Source organism: Salmo salar, chromosome ssa19 (assembly GCF_905237065.1).
Source record: "Salmo salar chromosome ssa19, Ssal_v3.1, whole genome shotgun sequence".
Taxonomy (NCBI): domain Eukaryota; kingdom Metazoa; phylum Chordata; class Actinopteri; order Salmoniformes; family Salmonidae; genus Salmo; species Salmo salar.
In genome coordinates this window covers 78,759,652-78,780,070 of record NC_059460.1, presented here as the reverse complement: position 1 = coordinate 78,780,070, position 20,419 = coordinate 78,759,652, and the positions used below count along the sequence as shown (strand labels likewise).

Sequence of the window (20,419 nt, the reverse complement as noted above, 5' to 3'; positions counted from 1 at the left end):
GGTGTGGTGGTGGAGGTGGCTTTAGGGGAGGGCGTGGTAGTGGTGGCTTTAGGGGAGGGCGTGGTGGTGGTGGTGGCTTTAGGGGAGGCGTGGTGGTGGTGGTGGCTTTAGGGGAGGCGTGGTGGTGGCGGCGGCTTTAGGGGAGGCGTGGTGGTGGAGGCGGCTTTAGGGGAGGCGTGGTGGTGGAGGCGGCTTTAGGGGAGGGCGTGGTGGTGGAGGCGGCTTTAGGGGAGGGCGTGGTGGTGGAGGCGGCTTTAGGGAGGGCGTGGTGGTGGTGGTGGCTTTAGGGGAGGGCGTGGTGGTGGTGATGGCTTTAGGGGAGGGTGTGGTGGTGGCGGCGGCTTTAGGGGAGGGCGTGGTGGTGGAGGCGGCTTTAGGGGAGGGCGTGGTGGTGGCTTTAGGGGAGGGCGTGGTGGTGGAGGCAGCTTTAGGGGAGGGCGTGGTGGTGGCGGCTTTAGGGGAGGGCGTGGTGGTGGCGGCTTTAGGGAGGGCGTGGTGGAGGCGGCATTAGGGGCGGGCGTGGTGGTGGAGGCGGCTTTAGGGGAGGGCGTGGTGGTGGCTTTAGGGGAGGCGTGGTAATGGCTTTAGGGGAGGTCGTGGTGGAGGCTTTAGGGGAGGACGTGGTGGAGGCTTTAGGGGAGGACGTGGTGGAGGCTTTAGGGGAGGACGTGGTGGTGGCTTTAGGGGAGGGCGTGGTGGTGGAGGCGGCTTTAGGGGAGGGCGTGGTGGTGGAGGCGGCTTTCGGGGAGGGCGTGGTGGTGGAGGCGGCTTTAGGGGAGGCGTGGTGGTGGAGGCGGCTTTAGGGGAGGGCGTGGTGGTGGAGGCTTTAGGGGAGGACGTGGTGGTGGAGGCGGCTTTAGGGGAGGCGTGGTGGTGGAGGCGGCTTTAGGGGAGGCGTGGTGGTGGAGGCGGCTTTAGGGGAGGGCGTGGTGGTGGTGGTGGCTTTAGGGGAGGGCGTGGTGGTGGTGATGGCTTTAGGGGAGGGTGTGGTGGTGGCGGCGGCTTTAGGGGAGGGCGTGGTGGTGGAGGCGGCTTTAGGGGAGGGCGTGGTGGTGGCTTTAGGGGAGGGCGTGGTGGTGGAGGCAGCTTTAGGGGAGGGCGTGGTGGTGGCGGCTTTAGGGGAGGGCGTGGTGGTGGCGGCTTTAGGGGAGGACGTGGTGGAGGCGGCATTAGGGGCGGGCGTGGTGGTGGAGGCGGCTTTAGGGGAGGGCGTGGTGGTGGCTTTAGGGGAGGGCGTGGTAATGGCTTTAGGGGAGGTCGTGGTGGAGGCTTTAGGGGGAGGGACGTGGTGGAGGCTTTAGGGGAGGACGTGGTGGAGGCTTTAGGGGAGGACGTGGTGGTGGCTTTAGGGGAGGGCGTGGTGGTGGAGGCGGCTTTAGGGGAGGGCGTGGTGGTGGAGGCGGCTTTAGGGGAGGGCGTGGTGGTGGAGGCGGCTTTAGGGGAGGGCGTGGTGGTGGAGGCGGCTTTAGGGGAGGGCGTGGTGGTGGAGGCTTTAGGGGAGGACGTGGTGGTGGAGGCGGCTTTAGGGGAGGCGTGGTGGTGGAGGCGGCTTTAGGGGAGGGCGTGGTGGCGGCTTTAGGGGAGGGCGTGGTGGCGGCTTTAGGGGAGGGCGTGGTGGCGGCTTTAGGGGAGGGCGTGGTGGCGGCTTTAGGGGAGGGCGTGGAGGCGGCTTTAGGGGAGGGCGTGGTGGTGGTGGTGGCTTTAGGGGAGGGCGTGGTGGTGGAGGCGGCTTTAGGGGAGGGCGTGGTGGTGGAGGCGGCTTTAGGGGAGGGCGTGGTGGTGGAGGCGGCTTTAGGGGAGGGCGTGGTGGTGGAGGCGGCTTTAGGGGAGGGCGTGGTGGTGGAGGCGGCTTTAGGGGAGGGCGTGGTGGTGGAGGCGGCTTTAGGGGAGGGCGTGGTGGTGGAGGTGGCTTTAGGGGAGGACGTGGTGGTGTAGGCTTTAGGGGAGGGCGTGGTGGTGGAGGCGGCTTTAGGGGAGGGCGTGGTGGTGGAGGCGGCTTTAGGGGAGGGCGTGGTGGTGGAGGCGGCTTTAGGGGAGGGCGTGGTGGCGGCTTTAGGGGAGGGCGTGGTGGCGGCTTTAGGGGAGGGCGTGGTGGCGGCTTTAGGGGAGGGCGTGGTGGCGGCTTTAGGGGAGGGCGTGGTGGTGGCTTTAGGGGAGGGCGTGGTGGTGGCTTTAGGGGAGGGCGTGGTGGTGGTGGTGGCTTTAGGGGAGGACGTGGTGGTGGCGGCTTTATGGTAGGGGAGTGGAGGTGGTGGCTTTAGGGGAGGGCGTGGTGGTGGAGGCGTTAGGGGGGGGCGTGGTGGTGGCGGCGGCTTTAGGGGAGGGCGTGGTGGTGGCGGCGGCTTTAGGGGAGGGCGTGGTGGTGGCGGCGGCTTTAGGGGAGGGTGTGGTGGTGGTGGCGGCTTTAGGGGAGGGCGTGGTGGTGGCGGGGGGGCTTTAGGGGAGGGCGTGGTGGTGGTGGCTTCAGGGGAGGGCGTGGTGGTTGCTTTAGGGGAGGGCGTGGTGTTGGTGGCTTTAGGAGAGGGCGTGGTGGTGGCGGGGGCTTTAGGGGAGGGAGTGGTGGTGGTGGCTTCAGGGGAGGGCGTGGTGGTTGCTTTAGGGGAGGACGTGGTGGTGGCTTTAGGGGAGGGCGTGGTGTTGGTGGCTTTAGGAGAGGGTGTGGTGGTGGCGGCTTTAGGGGAGGGCGTGGTGGTGGTGGATTTAGGGGAGGGCATGCTGGTGGTGGCTTTAGGGGAGGGTGTGGTGGTGCCGGCTTTAGGGTAGGGAAGGCGTGGTGGTGGTGGTGGCTTTAGGGGAGGGCGTGGTGGAGGCGGCTTTAGGGGAAGGCGTGGTGGTGGCGGCGGCTTTAGGGGAGGGCGTGGTGGTGGCGGCTTTAGGGGAGGGCGTGGTGGAGGCGGCTTTAGGGGAGGGCGTGGTGGTGGTGGCTTTAGGGGAGGGCGTGGTGGTGGTGGCTTTAGGGGAGGGCGTGGTGGTGGTGGCTTTAGGGGGAGGGCGTGGTGGTGGTGGCTTTAGGGGAGGGCGTGGTGGTGGCTTTAGGGGAGGACGTGGTGGTGGCTTTAGGGGAGGATGTGGTGGTGGCTTTAGGGGAGGATGTGGTGGTGGTGGCTTTAGGGGAGGGCGCGGTGGTGGTGGCTTTAGGGGAGGGCGTGGTGGTGGCTTGTTTGAAGCATAACAAATATAAAGCCTACAATGGTAAGTCACACAGTAGCTCACGCAGACAAACAAAGTGAGCATGCTTACATGTCCTTCGTGCTACACACTGAATGTTTTCTCTGGTCAAAGACCCTGTTCTGAAATAATTTATTCAGAACTTTAAAAAAAGGCACCATTAATCAACAGTAAATATGTATGATGGGATACACTAACCAAGTGAAGACATTTTATAACCTGGAAACAATGGGATGTCCTATATACCGACAGTCTAAGCAAAGCCGTTTCCTCCATACTTGAGAACACCCACATGTTGAGAGGATTACATTTGCCTTGTCATTATCACCAGTTTCAGACAGTAGGAGTCTGTTGTGCTTAGAAGTGGCTTGTGTCACAAAAAGTGTATCTGGAATTGAAAACATTTATTGTCCACACACTGTGGAGACAACAGGCTTACCTTGACTGGTTTCTTACTCCTGGCTGGCCCCTCGTCATCGTCTGCCTCCTCGTGCTCTTTGACCCCCTGGGTGAGGTTGGTGTAGTTGGCCAACTTGTTGAGCAGCGAGGACACCATGGGGTTGCTGTCCATCTCTTCCTGTGGAAAAAAACACAAAAAAAACACAACACAAAAAGTATCATACCTCATCTTGGCATGCATGCTCTCTACATAATGGTCAGAGAAATAACCTGAAACCTGGAGGGGTGGGTGAAACCATCAAGAGGAATTTAGAAATTGTACACAAATCAAAGTAGATTGGGAACGTTTTGCTGAAGTGAATTATAGTAGAGAAATAGATTTCACAGTCCATAATTCCCATTATTCATAGGATTCAGTATAAGGGATTGCTAGCACAGAGAGGTTAGGGTAGCCAAATGGCATTAGACAGTGCCTTTGAAAACTGGATGAGTATAAAAGAGGGAAAGCCCCTTTCTTCACGTTTAACATTGAATCCCTAATCAACAGCCTTATAGTCAAACGCCTATGTCAAAGGTCATTAAATACACCACTGATAACCTTATTGGATGTTGACAGTTACCTCGAAGAGGGCCATGTTCTTCCCATCGTATAGATTCCCTTTGTCATGGTCTGTGTTGTTAATGAACGGACTGCTTTCCTTTGGCATGCCATCGCCTGTAGAAACAAAAGAGACAGTTTTTGAGAAAACAAGCTTCCATTGCAGTCATTGAAGTGACTGTTCGGCTGATGGAAGTAAATGGATGACAGAGTAGATTAAAAGGTTGCAAGATCGAATCCCCAAGCCGTCGTTCCGCCCCTGAACAAGGCAGTTAACCCACTGTTCCTAGGCCGTCATTGAAAATAAGAATTTGTTCTTAAGTGACTTGCCTAGTTAAATAAAATAAAAAAGATTAACTGGCTGTTAACCAGAGGTGAACTTTAATCAGAAGAAAATATGGCAAAAAGCTAAAACCAACCAGTTTGTTTAGAAGACAACACAACGACTCCAACTGTCCCTTCAGTGAGTTTCAGGTCATCCCCAGAGTTGTTCTATACTGGGACATGAAGGGCCATCACGGTGATGGATGTCTATACTCTGGTGGTAATAGTTCATTGATCCAGCTATTACAGCTTGCAACAGAGTAAAACACACATCCCCCTCACGGTTTGACATGGTCCAAAAACATCTAGCATGTCATTATAGTTCGCTAGAAGCAACACATTTCCATTGATTACATTGGGTCGCAGGCTATAAATAGACTAGCCTTGGCTAAAGCTTAAAACCCAGAAGAAAAAAGAGAATGTCAATCAAATACTATAACTGCCACCGCTACAGTGGGCAGTGGCGCTGGAAAGTGGAGATTATTCCTATTGAGCTACTGTAGTCTCTCATTTCAAACCTGCTGTGTTTTAGTGTTAGCGTCAGTCTGGCTAGCCAATTGTATCAACAGAGAGAAAACTACAGACCAAGATAGAGAATGAAGACTAAACAAAACAAGGGGAAATGAGTTGGTTTGGTCTGTGTTAAAAACGCCAACCCGGCCTTAAAGCCAACTTTTTATAACAATCAAAGAAAACGAGAGGCAACTGTAGCAAATTACTCAAGCTTATGATTCTATAAAGCCTCCAGTATTTATGCTGCAATAGTTTATGTGTCAGGGGGCTAGGGTCAGCCTGTTATATCTGGAGTATTTCTCCTGTCTTATCCGGTGTCCTGTGTGAATTTAAGTATGGTCCCTCTAATTCTTTCCCTCCCTCTCCCTCCCGGAGAACCTGAGCCCTAGGACCATGCCTCAAGACTACCTGGCCTGATGACTCCTTGCTGTCCCCAGTCCACCAGGTCGTGCTGCTGCTCCAGTTTCAACTGTTCTGCCTGCAGCTATGGAACCCTGACCTGTTCACCGGACATACTACCTTGTCCCGGACCTGTTGTTTTCGACTCTCTCTCTCTACCGCACCTGCTGTCTCTAACTCTGAATGCTCGGCTATGAAATGCCAACTGAAATTTACTCCTGAGGTACTGACCTGTTGCACCCTCTACAACCACTATGATGGTGATTATTATTAAATATTAGACCCTGCTGGTCATCTATGAACGTTTGAACATCTTCGCCATGTTCTTTTATAATCTCCACCCGGCACAGCCAGAAGAGGACTGGCCACCCCTCAGAGCCTGGTTCCTCTCTAGGTTTCTTCCTAGGTTCCTGCCGTTCTAGGGAGTTTTTCCTAGCCACCGTGCTTCTACATCTGCCTTTGTGATATCGGCTGATGTAAAAAGGGCTTTAATAAATACAGTGGAAAGAAAAAGTATGTGAACCCTTATCTGAATTTCTGCATAAATTGGTCATAAAATTAGAGCTGATCGTCATCTAAATCACAACAACAGACAAACACAGTCTGCTCAAACTAATAACACACAAATTATTGTATTTATCTTGTCTATATTGAATACATTATTTAAACATTCACAGTGTAGGTTGGAAAAAGTATGTGAACCCCCTAGGCTAATGATTGGAGTCAGGAGTCAGCTAACCTGGAGTACAATCATTGAGATGAGATTGGAGATGCTGGTTAGAGCTGCCCTGCCCTATAAAAAATAAAAAATAAAATCACAAAATTTGAGTTTTCTATTCAGAACAAGCATTGCCTGATGTGAACCATGCCTCGAACAAAAGAGATCTCAGAAGACCCAAGATTAAGAATTGCTGACTTGCATAAAGCTGGAAAGGGTTACAAAATTATCTCTAAAAGTCTTGATGTTCATCAGTCCATGGTAAGACAAATTGTCTCTAAATGGTGAAAGTCAAGCACGGTTGCCAACACGTCTGTTGACGAGTCTACGATTAGTAAAACACTAAACAAGAATGTTCATGGCAGGACACCACGGAAGAAGCCACTGAGGTAAAAAAACGAAACATTGCTGCATGTCTGAAGTTTGCAAAAAAAGCATCTGGATGTTCCACAGCGCGACTGGCAAAATATTCTGTGGACAGATGAAACTAAAGTTGAGTTGTTTGGAAGGAACACACAACACTATGTGTGGAGAAAAAAAAGGCACAGCACACAAACATCAAACCCTCATCCCAACTGTAAAGTATTGTGAAGGGAGCGTCATGGTTTGGAGCTGCTTTGCTGCCTCAGGGCCTGGACAGCTTGCTATCATCGACGGAAAAATGAATTCCCAAGTTTATCAAGGAATTTTGCAGGAGAATGTAAGGCTATCTGTCTGCCAATTGAAGCTCAACAGAAGTTAGGTGATGCAAGAGGACAACGACCCAAAACACATTAGTAAAAAACAACAAAATGGCTTCAACAGAAGAAAATACATCTTCTGGAGTGGCCCAGTCAGAGTCCTGACCTCAAAACAATTGAGATGCTGTGGCATGACCTCAAGAGAGTGGTTCACACCAGACATCCCAAGAATATGAACTGAAACAGTTTTGTAAAGAGGAATGGTTCAAAATTCTTCCTGACCGTTGCGCAGGTCTGATGGTTGAGTATTAAATCCAAGGGTTCACTTACTTTTCCCACCCAGCACTGTGAATATTTACATGGTGTGTTCAATCGAGACATGAAAACTTAATTGTTTGTGTGTTATTAGTTTAAGCAGACTGTGTTTGTCTATTGTTGTGACTTAGATGAAGATCAGATCAAATTTCATGACCAATTTATGCAGAAGTCCAGGTAATTCAAAAGTGTTCATATACTTTTTCTTGCCACTGTACATTTGATTGATTAATGCTAAATAACATTTCCTCAGAAAGGGTTAATAAGATGCTTTTGCCTACTCAACTACATTAATCGATCACTTAATATTTTTGCAATACAATGCTCTACATTGTTCGCCTTGCAAAAATTAAATATCTTAAATATGCAGGCATAATTCATCCCATATCTTGAATCTAAAAAGAAGGAAGTCCTGAAAATGCTACCTCAGCTAATGATAATGCAGTTTTCAGAGACTAATAGTGTAACCTTTCCTCTTGTGAGGGCTCATATATCAGCACACAGCACACTGGAAGGTGGCGGATTCATGTGTCTGGCCACAACATTCTAGCACCAAACTGTGAGCCGAGCCGGCACTTCCCCGGCATTCTGCAAAACAAATGTTTTGAGTAAGCGGAGTAGCGGACAGCCTCTAACATATGGGGTTAAGATACCATAGGTCTACGTATAGCATTACCGAGATACAATGTGAGAGCGTCTCCCGTTTCAACACGCCCGGTAGCCAGAGCGTCTCCCGTTTCAACACGCCCGGTAGCCAGAGCGTCTCCCGTTTCAACACGCCCGGTAGCCAGAGAGCGTCTCCCGTTTCAACACGCCCGGTAGCCAGAGCGTCTCCCGTTTCAACACGCCCGGTAGCCAGAGAGCGTCTCCCGTTTCAACACGCCCGGTAGCCAGAGCGTCTCCCGTTTCAACACGCCCGGTAGCCAGAGCGTCTCCCGTTTCAACACGCCCGGTAGCCAGAGCGTCTCCCGTTTCAACACGCCCGGTAGCCAGAGCGTCTCCCGTTTCAACACGCCCGGTAGCCAGAGCGTCTCCCGTTTCAACACGCCCGGTAGCCAGAGAGCGTCTCCCGTTTCAACACGCCCGGTAGCCAGAGCGTCTCCCGTTTCAACACGCCCGGTAGCCAGAGAGCGTCTCCCGTTTCAACACGCCCGGTAGCCAGAGAGCGTCTCCCGTTTCAACACGCCCGGTAGCCAGAGCGTCTCCCGTTTCAACACGCCCGGTAGCCAGAGCGTCTCCCGTTTCAACACGCCCGGTAGCCAGAGAGCGTCTCCCGTTTCAACACGCCCGGTAGCCAGAGCGTCTCCCGTTTCAACACGCCCGGTAGCCAGAGCGTCTCCCGTTTCAACACGCCCGGTAGCCAGAGCGTCTCCCGTTTCAACACGCCCGGTAGCCAGAGCGTCTCCCGTTTCAACACGCCCGGTAGCCAGAGCGTCTCCCGTTTCAACACGCCCGGTAGCCAGAGCGTCTCCCGTTTCAACACGCCCGGTAGCCAGAGAGCGTCTCCCGTTTCAACACGCCCGGTAGCCAGAGAGCGTCTCCCGTTTCAACACGCCCGGTAGCCAGAGAGCGTCTCCCGTTTCAACACGCCCGGTAGCCAGAGAGCGTCTCCCGTTTCAACACGCCCGGTAGCCAGAGCGTCTCCCATTTCAACACGCCCGGTAGCCAGAGCGTCTCCCGTTTCAACACGCCCGGTAGCCAGAGTGTTTCCTTTCCACACCCATTGAAGTGATTATATGAGTCAGCCAAATTCATTCATTCATATGGACCTGGTGGAGTGTGACCTTTGACTGCCGTGTACTTTCATCTGTGTAACTTTTGCTGCTTGATCCTGCTGCTGGGAATAAAAGGCTTGCAGCCTAAGCCCTGTGGTAATCGTAGAGAGAGTCAGAACGTCCTTGTGTTATACGCAGAGCAAAGAGAAGAGAGCTTATGGTGAATGAATTGATAATGTGTGTGGGGAAGGGGTAACATAAATATAGGGAATGTGAGTAAATATGTGACGAGGCAAGGGGCAGCAACTCCACGTCGCACTCTCGGTCTGACACACACTACACGCTACAGGTAATCGTTGGCTTTAATGATGCTAAATCCCAACGTCATCAAATCCCCTTTGAACCAAGGTTTAATTCCTGTGTGCTGGGTCTAGTCTTAGTGTGGTGCTTAAGTAATTGCAGCATACCATGTGTGTAAGTGGAACACAGCGTACGGATGATCCAGCAAAATTCATTGGTCTTGATTACTTTTCAACTGGAGACAATAGCAACTATTTATGGCACCAATAGCAGGTAATCCTACGACCTATGGAAAGTGAAATTACAAAATTGCACTCACCTATTGCTGAGAGACAATTACATATTTATTATTCAAGCCAATCCATATAAAAAAAGAACACCAACGTCTCAGGTCAACAATCCAATTCTCAGGTTTCCCAGAGCCATAAATGTACTGTAGCTGCGATCTGCCAATGAGGCTGCAGAACCCCTGGATCATGCCCTACCATCCGTCAACACAGCAGGTGAAGAGATCCAAAGTCTACCAAATGAGCATCAACACCTCTTCACCTTGCCAAAGAAATTCACACTGATCTCTGTCACTCACAGCATGGATCCATGTGCCAACCAGAGACATGTTGTTGTGCAGGGAGCTGAAAAGGCCAAAGGAGCATCACTCAGATGACAATGAGATTGGACGTTCGTTAGCATGGTACTCTCTATGGGTCTGATAGTCAGCTAGAACTCCAGACAGACTGTCTGGAGCATCTTATCAGAAGTACAGGAGGGACGGGGTCAATGTTAATTAAAGGGAGTGAAAAGGGGGAGGAGGTTAGTGTGTCTAGCCTTGACAATAAATGAAAAGTGGGTGGGTGTCTATGCGCGTGTATTTGTGAGTGAACGAATGTGAGTGTGCATTGCAACATGCCTGAGTGTGTGTGTGTGTGTGTGTACATGTGTGAAGGAGGAGGGGAGGGGGGAGGGACGTCGAGGGAGCACTACGGGAAAAGTCCCTGGAGACACGGTCCAGTTTCACATTGGCTAGCCTACCACGGCCAAGATGGTGACCTAGTTTACAGACATGTGGGCGCATCATTGCTGCCGTCATAGGTGCCTTTTCATCCCTTTTCAAGGTAGGCAGCTACTCCAGGCCAGACAATGGACCTCTTCAAATTAGATAACTAGCTGGAGAGAGAGAGAGGGTGGGTGAGAAGGCCAGAGAGAGCACGAGAGAGACAACAACACACACCGTTCTGAAGGGGTGCGAGTCGGGAAACAGTCTGCCGCTGATTGGACTGACAGTTGTTATTCTCTGCAGCGACGTTGCGTGTCGCTAAACCCATCTTGTTTTGCCTCGGCCGGCTGCTCAAGAAGAATACCCAAATTCTTGTCATTCTTCCCTAAATCTGTGCACAACAAACGTTCACACTGACCCAGGTCAGCTCTGATACAGGAACCACGCGGTGCCATTTTCAGTGTGTTCTCTTTGTCTCCGACTGTATAGTTTCATTGATTCTTCTCTACGTCATAGTATAAAGGTCAAACAACCACAGCGAATCGCCATGTACTAAACAAGCTAACCAAGCCGTGGGCGGTTAAATTGTTGAGTGTCTTCCTCATTGTAATGTAAGATTCTGACATAGAGCTCTGTGTGTGTGTGTGTGTGTGTGTGTGTGTGTGTGTGTGTGTGTGTGTGTGTGTGGACTGAGAAAGACCCAACAGTTAGACCAATCCCAGTCAAAACTCTCATTAGTGAAGCAGACATCTTACTGATGCTGTGGACGCAGGCATACAACCAATGCTCCCTTACCTAAACTTCCATTCTAAACAGCCCCTCAAAAACCATGGGATAACCATTAGTATCAAGCAACAGCAAACCACTGTCCACAAAATAAACCAACACAGCTTCACCCAAATCATTAGGCAGCAACAATGGAACGTATTCCCCAGTAAGGCAACAGTGCTTTAAAGTCAAAGGTGAATTGATACAGTTCAATTTAATACAAATCAAATGTTATTTGTCACATGCTTTGTAAACAGTGGAATGCTAAATTACGGGCCCTTCCCAACAATAGAGAGAAAAATAATGAGAAATAATATAAAAATGACAAACATATGGAATAAATACACAATGAGTAACGATAACTTGGATACATACACAGGGTACCAGTACCGAGTCGATGTGCAGGGGTACGAGGTAACTACCAGTCATAAGTTTGGACACACCTACTCATTCCAGGGTGTTACTTTATTTTTACTATGTTCTACATTGTAGAATAATAGTGAAGACATCAAAATTATGAACACACTCTTGGCATTCTCTCAACCAGCTTCACCTGGAATGCTTTTCCAACAGTCTTAAAGGAGTTCCCACATATGCTGACCACTTGTTGGCTGCTTTTCCTTCACTCTGCGGTCCAACTCATCCCAAACCATCTCAATTGAGTTGAGGTGAGGTCTGGTGATTGTGGAGTCCAGATCATCTGATGCAGCACTCCATCACTCTCCTTCTTGGTCCAATAGCCCTTACACAGCCAGGAGGTGTGTTGAGTCATTGTCCTGTTGAAAAACAAAATGATAGTCCCACTAAGCACAAACCTGATGGGATGCCATATCGCTGCAGAATGCTGTGGTAGCCATGCTGGTTAAGTGTGCCTTGAATTCTAAATAAATCACAGTGTCACCAGCAAAGCACCCCCACACCGTCATACCTCCTCCTCCATGCATGCGGAGATTATCCGTTCACATACTCTGCGTCTCAAAAAAGACACGGCGGTTGGAACCAAAAATACAAAAAATTGGGCTCAGACCAAAGGACAGATTTCCACCGGTCCAATGTCCATTGCTTGTGTTTCTTGGCCCAAGCAAGTCTCTCCTTCTTATTGGTGTCCTTTAGTAGAGGTTTCTTTGCAGAAATTTGACCATGAAGGCCTGATTCACGCAGTCTCCTCTGAACAGTTGATGTTGAGATGTGTCTGTTACTTGAACTCTGTGAGGCTGGTAACTCTAATGAACTTATCCTCTGCAGCAGAGGGTCTGCCTTTGCTGTGGCGGTCCTCATGAGAGACAGTTCCATCATAGCGCTGGATGGTTTTTGCGACTGCACTTGAAGAAACTTTCAAAGTTCTTGAAATTTTCCGGATTAACTGACCATGTCTTAAAGTAATGATAGAAATAATAGTCCATTTGCTTATTTGAGCTGTTCTTGCCATAATATGCACTTGGTCTTTTACCAAATAGGACTATCTTCTGTATACCACCCCTACCTGGTCACAACACAACTGATTGGCTCAAACGCATTAAGGAAAGAAATTCCACAAATTAACTTTTAACAAGGCACACCTGTTAATTGAAATGCATTCCGGGTGACTACCTCACGAAGCTGGTTGAGAGAATGCTAAGAGTGTGCAAAGCTGTCAAAGGCAAAGCGTGGCTACGTTGAAGAACCTAAAATATAAAATATATTTTGTTACTACAAAATTCATAGTTTCATAGTTTAGATGTCTTCACTACTATTCTACAATGTTGAAAATAGTAAAATAAAGAAAAACCCTGGAATGAGTAGGTGTGTCCAAACTTTTGACTAGTACTGTACATACAGTGCATTCAGAAAATATTCAGACCACTTACCCTTTTCCATATTTTGCTACGTTACAGCCTTAGATTTTTTCGGCATTAATATTCACACAATTCTCCATAATGACAAAGCGAAAACAGGTTTTTAGAATTTAGAAAAATGTATTCAAAATAAAAAACAGATTTACATAATTATTCTGATCCCTTGCTATGAGACTTGAAATTGAGCTCAGGTGAGTCCTGTTTCCATGAATCATCCTTGAGATGTTTCTACAACTTGGAGTCCAGCTGTGGTAAATTCAATTGATTTGACATGATTTGGAAAGGCACACACCTGTCTATATAAGGTCCCACAGCTGACAGTGCATGTCAAAGTAAAAACCAAGACATGAGGTCGAAGGAATTGTCCGTAGAGCTCTGAGACAGGATTGTGTTGAGGCACAGATCGGGGGAAGGGTACCAAAAAATGTCTGCAGCATTGACAGTACCCAATAACACAGTGGCCTCCATCATTCTTAAATGGAAGACGTTTGGAAACAACAAGACTCTTCCTAGAGCTGGCCGCCCGGCCAAACTGAGCAATAGGGGGAGAAGGGCCTTGGTCAGGGAGGTGACCAAAAACCCGATGTTCACTCTGACAGAGCTCCAGCGTTCCTCTGTGGAGATTGGAGAACATGCTGTGGTAAATGGTTGTAGATCAAACCAAGTTCTCTAACAGGAGACACCTATTCATAAAGCATAACTTCCTGGAAGCCACTGTAGTGTCCTCATTGGAGGATTAAAGAGAAAACTGTCTAGATACACCAGGTACACCAAACATTAGGAACACCTTCCTAATATTGAGTTGCGTTGCCCTCAGATCAGCCTCAATTCGTTGGGTCATGGACTCTACAAGGTGTCGAAAGCGTTCCACAGGGTTTCTAGCCCATGTTGACTCCTCCAATGCTTCCCATAGTTGTGTCAAGTTGGCTGGATGTCCTTTGGGTGGAGGACCATGCTTGATACAGGAAACTGTTGAGCGTGAAAAACCTAGCAGCGTTGCAGTTCTTGACAAACTGGTGCGCCTGGCACCTACCATACCCTGTTCAAAGGCACTTAAATGTTTTGTCTTGCCCATTCACCCTCTGAATGACACACATACACAATCCATGTCTCAATTGTCTCAAGGCTTAAAAATCCTTCTTTAACTTGTCTCCTCCTATTCATCTACACTGATTGAAGTGGATTTAACAAGTGACATCAACAAGGGATCATAGCTTAAAACCTCTTCAGCGTCTCGTCCCGTTAGCGGGATCAAAATCCAGCGAAAAATCATATCGCCATTAGCATAACAAAATGTAATAATTTTATTTTTCATTATTTTTTTCAAATTATATCGTTTTATAGATACACCTCTCCTGAATCGACCCACGTCCTCCGATTTCAAAAAGGTTTTACAGGAAAAGCAAATCATTAGATTATGTTAGAGGAGTCCATCGTAAAAAGCAGCAACATAGCCATTTTCCGACCAACCACATGCATCACAAATAACCCAAAAACAGCTAAATGCAGCACTAACCTTTTACAAACTTCATCAGATGACACACCTAGGACATCATGTTACACAATGCATGCATTCTTTTGTTCAATAAAGTTCATATTTATATATGAAAACAGCATTTTACGTCGGCGTCTGACGTTGACTAACTATTTTCCCGTCAAAAGCATCCGATGAAACAGTGCTACAATTTACTGAATTACTATTCGAAAACATGTTTAAAATGTAATATTGTCATTCTAAGATTTATAGATGAATATCTCTTGAAAGCACCTGTCATACCAGATTTAAAAATAACTTTACTGGGTAATCACACTTAGCGATAAAAGGGGATGCGATACTCAGAAAATGAGCTAGTAAATACAGCTCGGCGCCATCTTGGAACAATCGCATATCACATCTAATGTTGTATAATATTGTCAATAATCCCTTACCTTTAGTTGTCTTCATCAGAAAGCACTTCCAGGAATTCCAGGTCCACAACAGATGTATTTTCGGTCGAAAAAGTCCATCCTTTATGTTCCATTAGCTTGCTGTTGTTAGCGCGTCCGAAGGCTGTATCCAACTACTCTGCCGTGCGCGCCACAGCAGTTTCGAAATAATACATTTTTTTCACATTTAGGTTCGTTCAAACATGTCAAACGTTGTATAACATAAATCTTCAGGGCCTGTTTCAACAAGAGAGCCAATAAGATTCGAGGGGGATGATTTCATTGTGTTTCAAAACGTTTCCAAAGGTGGGGGTAGACAGGGCCGCCGGTGTCATAATGGTGATGGCCCTCCCCCTGTGACCAATTTCCAACGCGTCTCATTCACTGAGTTTCGACAGTAGAAGGCTGAAAACACTTTGTAAAGACTGGCGACATCTTGTGGAAGCAATAGGAAGTGCTCAATGAACGATATCTCACGGTGTGAATAATAGGCGACGACGTGAAGTTGAGTCCACAATTCAGAATTCCACTTCCTGGTTCAATCGGTCTCGGGGTTTTGACTGCATATGAGTTCTGTTATACTCACAGACACCATTCAAACAGTTTTAGAAACTTTAGGGTGTTTTCTATCCACAGGCATTAATTATATGCATATCCTAGCTTCTGAGTCTGATTAGTAGGCCGTTGAAAATGGGCACGAATTTCTTCCAAAATGCACTGTGGCGCCCCCTATCCTAGGGTAACGTTCAGTCTATGTCATGGAAAGAGTTCTTAATGTTTTGTATACTGAGTGTATATGCCAACAAAGCAAAATCAACTCTTTCGCACATTCATTATAATCCACATAAACAATTCATATTTCCTGTTGCTGCAGGATTATTTTCATGTTGTGAGAAACTGGTCAAATTCATTTATCCTACATCTGTAGATGAGTGTAATTAAAGGGGAGGGTAGAGGAAGGGGGAGGCATGTCCTGTCTGTGTTGATTAATGAATGCAGGTGTGTGAGCAAGGCTAGTTCTGAACCTGACCTCTAGCAGGCACGCATGAGAAGACAATAACCTGAGAGACAGAGAGGATGTGACATTTTCCAGAAATCCTGGTTGGAGGATTCCGGATTCCCTGCTCCTTCCCTCCTGATTCCGGGAATCCTCCAACCAGGATTTCGGGAAAACCAGGGAATTATTCAAAATTCCTGGAATTTTGCAACCCTAAAGTATATGACAGCACATCAGCTAGTCGTGCACTAAGCATCTCAGCCTCTATGGTAATAAATGGCTACACACAGTATTTATAACCACTAAGCTCCCCTCGGTGGCAGCTGTGCACATTAAGCTGCCTAGCACTCCCAACGTTAGTCAGCCTGACCGGCTCATGGTACGAGAGAAACAGAGTGGGAGTCAGAAAGTACTTCCTTCAATCCCTTTAACTCGCCTTACTACAACCCAAGCCCAATAAAGACAACAAAAATCATCCCAAGTACAGAAATCCACTTAAAATACCAAGTTTGGAAAGACGGAACAAGACTATAATAAATAAAACACACACTAACCTTCTACCACCTTCACTTCTACTATAGATAAATGTACACAAACCTAAACAGCAAAATAATTTTAGTACACAATTTCTGACATATCACAACTTACTTTTACAGTGCCTTCAGAAAGTATTCGCACCCCTTCACTTTTTCCAAATGTTGTTGTGTTACGAAGTCGGATTAATTGTCATTTTTTGTCAACGATCTACACAAAACACTAACGTCAAAGTACATTTTTATTTCATAAATAAAGATTAATGAAAAATAAAACTCATATCTTGATTAGATAAGTATTCAACCCCCTGAGCCAATACATGTAAGAATCACCTTTGACAGTGATTACAGCTGTGAGTCTTTCTGGGTAAGTCTAAGAGCTTTGCACACCTGGATTGTACAATATTTGCACATTATTATTTAAAAAAAATTCTTCAAGCTCTGTCAAGCTGGTTGTTGATCATTACTAGCAAGCCATTTTAAGTCTTGCCATAGATTTCAGTCAAAACTGTAACTAGGCCATTCAGGAACATTCAATGTCGTCTTGGTAAGCAACTGCGGTATATATTTGGCCTTGTGTTTAAGGTTATTGTCCTGCTGAAAGGTGAATTTGTCTCACAGAGTCTGTTGGAAAGCAGACTGAACCAGGACTTCCTCTAGGATTTTGCCTGTGCTTAGCTCAATTACGTTTCTTTTTATCCTAAGTAACTCCCTAATCCTTGCCGATGACAAGCACACCCATAACATAATGCAGCCACCACCATGCTTGGAAATATGAAGAGGGGTACTCAGTGATGTGTTGAATTGGCCCCAAACATAACGCTTTGTATTCAGGACAAAAAGGTCATTTCTTTGCCACATTTTTTGCAGTATTACTTCAGTGCCTTATTGCAAACAGGATGCACGTTTTGGAATATTTGTATTCTGTACAGGCTTCCTTACTTTTCACTCTGTCATTTATGTCAGTATTGTGGAGTAACTACAATGCTGTTGATCGTTCCTCAGTTATTTCCTATAACAGCCATTAAACTAACTGTTTTAAAGTCACCATTGGCCTCATGGTAAAATCCCTGAGTGGTTTCCTTCCTCTCCGGCAACTGAGTTAGGAAGGACGCCTGTATCTTTGCAGTGACTGGGTGATACAGCATCCAATGTGTAATTAATAACTGCACCATGCTTAAGGTGATATTCAATGTCTGATATTATTTTTTACCCATCTACCAATATATGCCCTTCTTTGCGAGGCACTGGAAAACCTCCCTGCTCTGTGGTTGAATCTGTGTTTGAAATCCAGTGCTCGACTTGAGGGACCTTACAGATAATTGTATGTGTGGGATACAGAGATGGGGTAGTCATTTAAAAATCATGTTAGACACTATTATTGCACACAGAGTGAGTCCATGCAACCTATGTGACTTGTTAAGGACATTTTTACTCTTCAACTTATTTAGGATTGCCATTACAAAAGGGTTGAATACCTATTGAGTCAAGACATTGTCTTTTCATTTTTAATTAATTCTGTAAACATTTCTAAAAACATATTTCCACTGTGACATTTTGGGGTATTGTGTGTAGATCAGAGACACACAAATCTCAATTTAATCCATTTTAAATTCAGGCTGTAACACAACAACATTTGGAAAAAGTCAAATGTCACAATGGAATTGTGTTTTTAGAAATGTCCTTTGTAGCACCGGTAGTTTGAGCATGGAGCATGAAACGCCAGGGTAGTGTGTTTGATTCCCGGGATCACCCATACGTTAAATGTATGCACACACGACTAAGTCGCTTTGGATAAAAGCGACTCCTAAATATTATATTAGTTCAGAAGCCTTTACTGTGCAGGATAACGAGGTAGAAGCCTGGCTCTGACTAAGAAATCCCAGGGTAGAGAGATAGAAGACTCTAGGGGGTTTAAAAACAAACCTCCAGGTGAGAGTCGCCAGGCACTTACCCCTCCGTCGCGACAGCGAGCCTTCTCCTTTCTCCATGCTAGAGTAAAGAGGGGCTGAGGCGGGGGTTGGGGTGGGGGGGAGGGGGGGGTTGAGGAGGGAGACGTCCCTGTAGTGCTGCTGCTGTTAGGGAGGTCCCAAGTGCAGAGGTCAAGGAGGAGAGGTCGGGAGCTGCTAGCGTTGTGTGGCTACGGTAGAGACGCTATGTCACCCGAGCGCTCTGTGAGTGAGGATCAGCTCTGTGTGAGTGAGACACTGGCCGACGAAGATGGCAGCAGCCACACATCACAGCCCCCCCCAATCATCACCTAATCTCTCGCTCGCTCTATCTATCTCTCTCTCTCTATATATTTTCTCTCAGGGGGGAGGAGCAGTGAGAGAGGGCGGGAGAAAGTGAGAGGAGAGAGGATGAGTGAGAGAAGTAGGAGGAGAGGGAGAGACAAGTCTGTGGTAGAAGGAGAGGGAGTAACAAGTAGGAGAAGAGAGATGTGCAGCTGATACTCTACCTGTGAGCAGCCAGTGCTCCATTACATCCCAAGCCTCTGAACAGAGCGAATGTAGCTCTACTTCAGAGGAAACAAAAGATTTACAACACACACATACACTGTAGACTGTACAGTACACTGCAGTACAGACACTCGCATCCTCAAAACACATTCTGTCCTAAATGGATGCAACAACAGGGTGATCAAATTAAGATCCTACATCTGTATTGCAAGAAAAATGTGAGTTAACAGAATGGGGTATTGGATTTGAGAACATTATTATGAGTTTAACTATCTTCTGTCTTTCAGTTGAAGTTGGATGTTTGGAGTATAGCAAGGGATGACTAGTGGTACTCACTAATGTGTTGTATTGGATTTGCCCCAAACATAACACTTTGTATTCAGGACAAAAAGTGAATTGCTTTGCCATTTTTTGCAGTATGACTTTAGTGCCTTGTTGCAATCAGGATGCATGTTTTGGAATATGTTTTATTCTGTACGTGCTTCCTTCTTTTCACTCTGTCAAATAGGTTGATATTGTGGAGTAACTACAATGTTGTTGATCCATCCTCAGTTTTCTCCTATCACAGCCATTAAACTCAAACTGTTTTGAAGTCACCATTGGCCTCATGGTGAAATCCTTGAGCGGTTTCCTTCCTCTCCAGCAACACCTGTATCTTTGTAGTGACTGGGTGTATTGATACACCATCCAAAGTGTAATTAATAACTTCACCATGTTCAAAAGGGGATTTTCAATGTCTGCTTTTTTTCTTAATCATCTACATATTTGTTCCGCCCTTTGCCAGGCATTGGAAAACCTCCCTCGTCTTTGTGATTGAATACTTACTGACAAGCCATTTCAGTTTAATTTATTTTTATTAATTTGCACAACAATTTTTTTGTACATATTTTCACTTAGACATTATGAGGTATTGTGTGTAGGCTAGTGACAAAAAAATGTCAATGTAATCCATTTTAAATTCAGGCTGTAACAACAAAATAGGGAAAATGACAAGGGGTGTGAATACTTTCTGAAGGCACTGTATAAAGTGGTTTATAATGGCACTTTGGTCTACGATGCTTTATGCTAGAAACAAGCTGTAAAAAACCCGGGAAAGATGTGACTCCGATGCATATGGGATATCGGTTTCATTTCTTTGACATTCAGAGACTGAGCTACAACCTTCTCTAGCTGAGGAGAAACATGTTTGACTTTGCTTAGGAAGTAATCTAATTCTGTCCCCATCTATTGATTCAGCTAATCACTTTCTGTACAACAGAAGATGTTTAAACCCCAGACAGCTTTTGTGTTGAGTTAAGCCACAGAAGAAGAGTAGCCAACAGCTACATTTATCATCGTCTGTAGCGCTACTCTCTCTGGGGTGGGAAAAGTAGACCTACATTTATCTGCGTCTGTAGGGCTACTCTCTCTGGGGTGGGAAAAGTAGACCTACATTTATCTGCGTCGGTAGGACTACTCTCTCTGGGGTGGGAAAAGTAGACCTACATTTATCTGCGTCTGTTGGGCTACTCTCTCTGGGTTGGGAAAAGTAGACCTACATTTATCTGCGTCTGTAGGGCTACTCTCTCTGGGGTGGGAAAAGTAGACCTACATTTATCTGCGTCTGTAGGGCTACTCTCTCTGGGGTTGGAAAAGTAGACCTACATTTATCTGCGTCTGTAGGGCTACTCTCTCTGGGGTGGGAAAAGTAGACCTACATTTATCTGCATCTGTAGGGCTACTCTCTCTGGGGTGGGAAAAGTAGACCTACATTTATCTGCGTCGGTAGGGCTACTCTC

The 20,419-nt window shown here is 47.0% G+C and overlaps 1 protein-coding gene across 6 annotated transcripts in view; it reads right to left on the bottom strand.

Moving 5' to 3' along the window:
• LOC106603998 (solute carrier family 12 member 7) overlaps positions 1-20,419 on the bottom strand; it is a 141,868-nt gene that overhangs the window by 82,829 nt on the left and 38,620 nt on the right. For 5 of the 6 annotated variants that reach the window (XM_045702779.1, XM_045702780.1, XM_045702782.1 and 2 more), the window contains exons 2-3: positions 4,188-4,282; positions 3,608-3,745 (exon numbers count right to left, since the gene is read on the bottom strand). In XM_045702779.1, coding sequence (XP_045558735.1) covers positions 3,608-3,745; positions 4,188-4,282 — 233 coding nt within the window. Of the gene's footprint in view, positions 1-3,607; positions 3,746-4,187; positions 4,283-18,136; positions 18,197-20,419 lie in introns of those variants that run through there. The other variant, XM_045702783.1, reaches the window with a different exon arrangement.